The sequence below is a fragment of the Anser brachyrhynchus genome (genome assembly GCF_964034855.1).
Source record: "Anser brachyrhynchus genome assembly, chromosome: 7".
In the NCBI taxonomy this organism is placed as follows: Eukaryota; Metazoa; Chordata; class Aves; order Anseriformes; family Anatidae; genus Anser; species Anser brachyrhynchus.
This window is the reverse complement of record NC_137701.1, coordinates 15,867,545-15,874,740: the sequence shown is the minus strand read 5'-3', so window position 1 is coordinate 15,874,740 and position 7,196 is coordinate 15,867,545. Positions and strand designations below refer to the sequence as shown.

General features: G+C 38.6%; 1 protein-coding gene across 11 annotated transcripts in view; it reads right to left on the bottom strand.

The window, feature by feature from the left end:
* Positions 1 to 7,196, bottom strand: part of RAPH1 (Ras association (RalGDS/AF-6) and pleckstrin homology domains 1) — a gene marked incomplete at its 5' end in the record, with an annotated part of 94,561 nt that overhangs the window by 12,233 nt on the left and 75,132 nt on the right. For 10 of the 11 annotated variants that reach the window (XR_013953772.1, XR_013953773.1, XR_013953774.1 and 7 more), the window contains 3 exons: positions 3,617 to 3,759; positions 4,412 to 4,532; positions 5,195 to 5,293. Coding sequence is in view for 4 of the 11 variants with exons in the window: in XM_080600327.1 (XP_080456453.1) it covers positions 3,617 to 3,759; positions 4,412 to 4,532; positions 5,195 to 5,293 (363 nt within the window). Of the gene's footprint in view, positions 1 to 2; positions 1,431 to 3,616; positions 3,760 to 4,411; positions 4,533 to 5,194; positions 5,294 to 7,196 lie in introns of those variants that run through there. The other variant, XM_080600325.1, reaches the window with a different exon arrangement.

The following is a 7,196-nucleotide window of genomic DNA, read 5'->3' as shown; positions in this document are numbered from 1 at the left end:
TTTAGTGAAAGTGGAAAGGGAGAAAAAGAGAGAGAGGGAGAGAGGGAGGGAAGGAGACAAAGAGATTATAAAGTCAAGATCTAAATGTGCCTGTCATTAAAAATTAAGTGGCAGATCACAGCATGCAGGAAGTATTAGGAAAACAATGCAGCAAGAGACAGTTCTTCACACTTATCAAGCCTGAACCCTGCAGTCTGGCCACACAAGCTGGCAGAGGAGCTGCCAGGAATCAGCGGGACCAGGCCTACTGCAAGCTATGCCGAAATTGTGGGAGAGGCAGCTGTACCCAGTGAGACACATGGGTCCTCCTGCGGGCAAGCATAATGAACCAAACAGGACACTCCCCAGAGTGCCAATGGCCACAACAAAGGACGCTGGGCAGAGCAAGAGACTGCAGGCATCTCTTCAGCTCTGTAAGACTGAAGTTAAACCATACACGGCCTCCCAGAGCGTCTGACAAGCCTTTATGTTGTCAGTGCAGGCCTTAACACAGCTTAGTGTTGCACAGTGCAGAAATCCTGAACTGCTCTAAAACACATGAAGAGCAAGCTCTACAAAGGCGTATTTCTGAGGTCCTTCTCCACATGCTCTGACACTGAACACAAAAAAGAGGGACCACTAAGGTTTCCTAGGAAAATTTCCCCAGAAGGAAATGTTTAGAGACCTGCAACACAAGTTAGCTTAGAAAAGAAAAGCTAGGCATGCAGCTGTTATGTTATTCAGAAAAAAGAAAGGAAAGACAGGGAAAAACCGTCTAAGGGAAGGAGCAATGGGAAAGCAGCAGGCAATGCTTTCATCTACTCACTGGGTTTTGCTCAGGTTAAATTGCTTCTCTAAAATTGTATACCTACGTTCATGTTAAAAATTAAAAAGATAATTACATTACGCAAGTTTATCAACAACTTCCTAATACAAAGTGGTTTTGCTACAAGCCAAGTTGTGAACTTCACAGTGCACAGCTTAGAAACATGCATTAGAAATGCAATACCAACATGGCAACTAACCGCACTCAGTACCTACACTTCATTAGTAGATATTTTGCCACAAGTTAGCCCAATTACGTTCATTTTCGCTGTATAAGAATGTTTGCATATTGTTTTGTTTTAAACACAGGTGCACAGTTTCTATATGCACAGGAACAACACAAAAAAGATTAGGGTAAGAAACAACAAAGGGCAATTTACAACAAACATGGTGTGTGCCTCTACCTGTCACGTTAGGTCTGTGAGGCAGGAGTGTAACAAAGTTCTCGAGCTTCATCAACGTGTTCACATAACGAAACAGGGAGAGATCTTGATCTCTTGCATATGTTAGTCTGCAATTACCATTCTCCCAATCACCCAAGTTAATGAATTTACAAGTAACATCCCCTGACCTTAGTTCTGCCCTGTATAAGGCACCACGGGTGTGCTGACCTTCACTTTTGACACCTGAGACAGCAAAAGGCAACAGGAAAAAATAAAAGCGGCATCAACAGCGAGAGAGGGAGACTGACGCATAAAAGAACAGCTATCCCTGAATGGCAAGACTTTAGAGAGTCTTGAACAGGGAACTGTCCCTTATTCCTTGTCACGTAAAGCACACACAGTGAGCACGCATTCTGACACCTGTTGTATTACCCTATTTAAAAGAACATTTTTAAAACCTAACAAGAAAACAAGACATGACATTTTCACTGTCCAGCTGTGATGAATGTGAACAAGTGAATAAAATATTCTTTGGGCAAACAGCAGCATTTTGGGAAATTACATCAATAATACTAATATATATAATAATATACCAATTATATCAATAATGTTGTTTCCTTTCTTGCCACAGTTTAACATTTGCCCCTACCAGCCTAATTTATTGAGCATTTATGTTCCTTTGGCCAGAGCTGTACAGTATAAAAAAGCACGTATAGTAGTTTGGCTTAAGTTAAATTTGTGAACAATTTACTCAGAATTCTTTTTAGCATAGTTTCAAATCATAATTTTACATGGTTCATTTCATTTGGAGTCTTTGCAAGTTTCCATTCACCTGTGTCAACATGTGAGGATATGTACCTTTTAATGGATTTGTGCATAGAAGGGAATTCAAATGGATGAAATCTTGAAACATGGATGGCCTTTGATAGGGAGCAGTCTGAATATTTTATTTGTAATAATGCTTTAATCAGATAACATAAAAATTATGGGGGTTTATTTAAATGAGCAATTGCCAGCGGCACTATGGACTTGTTGTGGTCCATAGTGCTAATCTCAAAATTTTCTCCAGAAGTTCACAGAGTGTAGTAGCAAAGAGTTCACATTAAAAACAAAACTTCAGAAAACAGTAACATGACAGTTCTCATAGCAGTACTCTTCCACCTCTGTTGGATACATGCTAGACAGACTTGAGTGCCCTGTCTTTTCCATCAACCCAGTCCCTGCAGATATGATGCACCCTGTACACATACACAAGCCATCCGCTGATGAACATGCAGCAGGTGTTGCACACATGCAGTAGAAAAATTTGAATCACAGTTTAGTAAGCTATGTTCCTGGGCCAAGTACTACATCACTATTACAATCAGATGATTTCCAAGCCAGCAGGCACTGCAGAAAAGTTACAAATCCCAAAGAACAGAGCCAAGTCAGTTTTCACATTGTGCCACCTGTGCTTTTTTATTTGAAAATGTGATGTTGCGTCTTATTTCTAGTTATTTATCTGATGCACCAATATGAGGTGTAGTGACCCATGGTTTTCTTTTTAAAAATCTTCCTTCTCTATCTAGCTTGAACCTGCAGTTTGGGAAAGATTTGAGACTGACAGGAGAGAAGATGGCTTCCCACAGCATCCTGCCAATACACTTCCACACGTAACTGCTGCAGTTAATACCTGTATCATGGCTGTTCAGGAACCTGGAAATTCCTTTAAGCTTGACAACCAACCAGCTAAAGTGGTGGTTCCGCTGCGTGTGCAGGTACTCCCCAAGAACTACACCAGCCAACTACCAGACATAAAACTAACCAAACCACCACAGACTCTCGGAGTCGATGGGTTACTATCTTTTGTAACTCTCTACCAGCAACAGCAGATATCAAATCTGTCTCAATCCACAATTACTTTCAATTTTAGTACTTCTGCTTTAACCATGTCTATGTTTACTGCTTCCATTTCCACAGAATACAATAGCAACCATTGGAATAAAAACATTAGAGCATGTCTTAAATAGGTGTACCTGCCTCCAGATCTGTCATTTACATCTTTACAATGGAAAAATGTGACTGGTTAACTGAAGAAAGATCTTAATAAATTAATTTAATTCATCAGCTTATTAACAGCTGATCTTTTTATTTGGTCTTTACTCAACACTTATTAATAGGATTCTTGGGAAGGACTGTCTCATGCCTTCAAACACCAGGGGGGTTCTGTGCACACTAATAAAAACAAGAGCAGAAGGTTTCATGTCTGAACTCCCTGAAAAAGTGATTCCTGAAAAAAAACGTATGCAGCAGTGTATGCAAATAATATAGAGTAATAAAGTAATAAAGAGAAAAAAATCCATCCCATTCCAGACAGAGGTGGAAGAGGTAACACTCTGTCTTGTGCATTTTGTTGGGTGTTGGTTCTCAAACTAAAGTCTTCTTGTTACCTTGCTGGATTCCTCCAGTTGAGTGCCTCGCTTCCAGGCCTCAGAGAACATGGAGCTGACAATACTTTGGGAACGGACATGTCCAGTTGGCTGGGTGTCAGAAACTCCACTGTCAGACTGATTAGAATGATTTGATTGAGATTCTGTTTAAAAAAAAGCAAAGAAACAGTTTACATTTCTAAATGTAAGATTAGAGCTAGTGTGCTTATAATGCAAGTCTGTGTGACATTTATTGGTCACGCTTGTTAAATGTGTTATCCCATCAAATAACATTGTTCCCACTAACGACTGCACAAGCTCCAGCTCACAGCCAGCCCACTGAAGACTGCTGTCTGGACAACACAACAGAGCAAAAAGACCATACTCATGCAGGCACAACAAATTTGACAAAGGAGCAGAACCACTATTTTCACAGTTTGTCTCTCAAGAGATTGTCTGGATCTTTGCCTATGGGCAGGGATTATTTCCCAATTGCCAATTTCAAATATTTCAGTTAACAAAAGCAGTTTACATCGTTAAAATAGGGACCTTGATTTCTTTTTTTCAAATAGATGAAGACAGCAGCATCAGGAATTTGAAATGAAGTTCCTCTTGGTATCAGAAAAATATTCTCTTTTGGAAGTGAATGAGAAAGTACGGTATGTTCTGAAAACACACACCACTAGAAGTAATAAAGGTTTTTGGATTAATATAGTCCATTTCCTGCAATAGCCTCTCCTGCAGTCTCCAAATAACTGTGAATAAAAAAGGTAGTTAAGTCTTTCCATTCCATTATGAGACAGATCACATTATTACCTGGCAAACTAGATGAGCTGGAGCCTGACTTGATACTGGAGCTAGACAAGGAAGTCCAGTCATATGCCGATTCTGTTCTCTTCAGTGCTTCCTGATAATTCATGTACAGTTGCTTCCCATACTAAGCAAAATGACAAACAAATGTAACAACTATACAGGCTGTGTACCCTTTTCAGACTGTTGATCTCCACCTCCGGCTTCTCTATTCCACCTTCTTTTTCCCCAGAGATAAAAAAGCAGGCTCTATGTAAAGGAGCTCACACAAAATTAGATCAGTGCAAATTTCTTTTTCTTTCATTTAGCAGCAGTGGCAACTTCCTCCTCCCAATCTTTTGCCTTTTTATTAGTGAATTGCTAAAAGAAATAAAAACAGTTTCTTTATGCTAGAAGAGACTGCATCAAACCACCCAGATAAATGCAAGAAATGGGCCAACAAATAAACTAAGACAACCTGGGGATCTTAGAAAAAACTCTGTCAAACCCGAAGTCTCATCTCTTCCCACAAGCCTTCTTTTTAATGTCTGTAAGAGAGTCGGCTGAAATCTAGCACAGATGTCAGTCAGAATTATGTCACGTGACAAAAAAGTACGGCAGAAATGGAAGGGTCCAATTTTTTTAGGGAATGAGGGATGTAAGAAGAAATATTGTATAGTTCACATTCAGAATAGTTAAATAAAAGGAATTTGGATTTAGCATGTATTTTGCCAAATAACTATAAATGGTTTCAAACAGATAATGACAACAAGTCATGACAACAGTGCAAGACTGGCTAGAGGAGGTTACCTTAGCAATGCGGATGCCATTGATCCATTGGTGTAGAGTTCTTACATCGTCACAACAAAGATACTTGATATACTGGGATTTCTTCTGGATCTGAGGATGCTGCAGAAAAAAATGTTAATCCCCACCGATATTTTAATAGCTAGGAATATAAGGAAAGCCATTTATCTTCTGAGTTTTATACAGACAAATTTATTGCTGGAAGCTCTTGCATGGTAGTGCATACTTTGGACCCATTTACAAATGTTTGAGAGTATTTCAGGAGGTGGGGGGACTGCTTTACACACAAATTGGCAGCATGTCCAGCAAACACTGACTTAAGGTTTGAAACACTAGCAAAGGGCGACTCTTGAGTATTTTAGTGCTGTACTTTCTATGTACCTACAGAGCTTTCTGCATCCCTAAGACTCTTTAGAAGTATTTATACTCTCAAGCCAAGCAGCCAGAACAGTGTCAGCTTGTAAAAACTGCAAGCAAGGGATAGTCAAAGTGTGAAGAGTTGTCTCCTTTAGTGGTCTATGGACTAAATCACCACCTGAGGGAGACAACTGTTTTAGCTTCCTCTCACCAAAACACGCTGTCAGAAAGCAAACATACTCTACTCTGCTTTTGCATGGCTTGAGTGAGATCCCACAAATGACATACTGTGAGCACAATTCTGTTCTCAGCTTGTAGAGCCTTCAAGATCCCTGTCCTACTGATACACGGCTGTCATTTAAAATACTCGCTGCTCCCAGTTGCATGTAGAAAAGGAAAAAATATTGTATTTATAAATACAGAAGAAATAGATTTTAATTTTTTTTTTAAATCAAACAATGGAAATCACTCTGGATGGATTACTCAGTTGTTTGCTGTCTGTGCTGCAGAAGTTACATGTCACAGAGCTGTCATGGCAACTGTGAATACTCAACTTATTATTATCCTGTATTAGCTTATAGACCAGCAATAGAGTTTTGCTAGATGTTCATAGGCATTTCAGTTTTACTGGAGACTGTTTTAAATATATATCAAAGAACTTTTAATCTCTTTTCAGACTGTTTTCTCTTGCTACGTCTTCCAAACACAATCGTTTCAAAATGAACATGAACACATTTATCTCCATAACCAGAATATATATAACTAACTTCACTATGACTTTAGATCACTGTTTTTGTTTTTCATAACTGATCTCTTTCACATACACATTGTGTAACACACAAAATCAATTGTGTATACAAAAAAAAAATTGCATGGCTTCTATTTTGTTGATACTGATATAAAACACTGATTTAGCACATTGAGAATTGAGGAAAGCAGAACTCAATGTAATTGGTGATTCGTCAGTTCCACACTAAAAATATAGCTTCATTTTGTATAAGTTAGCCAACTAACTTTATGACATGAATCTACTTAAACAATAAAGGAAAACTTAGACATGTTACATTTTGACTTCAACATTTCCATGCCTTCCCTTACACTCAGAATGGCAATATATATATTTTTTAAATCTACTAAGATAAGACTTAGTTTGATTTACTCTGGGTGATCAACAAGTTTGAAAAAAAATATCCATTTTAACCTGTCAAAATGACATGGATAGAAAGTGACAAGCAAGCAGAAGAAAACAATTTAGTTAAGTAACCTAATACCTACAAACACAGGTATTTTTGCCTTTAATTGTCTTCAGTTAACTGTGCCAAGGACTTACAAGACCAGAGAATATACTTCCAATTTCAGTTTTATGCTTTTTCTCTTAATCTCATGTTCCATATTAGATATCCAATCTACCTGGGGTTATTTAACCTAGAGAAAAGGAGGTTCATGGGAAACCTCAAGTTGCCACAGGAGGTTTAGGTTGGATATTAGGAAAAATTTCTTCACTGAAAGTGTGGTAAAGCATTTGAATAGGCTGCCCAGGGAATTGGTTGTGTCACCATCCCTAGATGTATTTAAAAGATGTGTAGATTTGATACTTAGGAACATGGCTTAGTGATAGACTTGGCAGTGCTAGGTTAACGGTTAGACT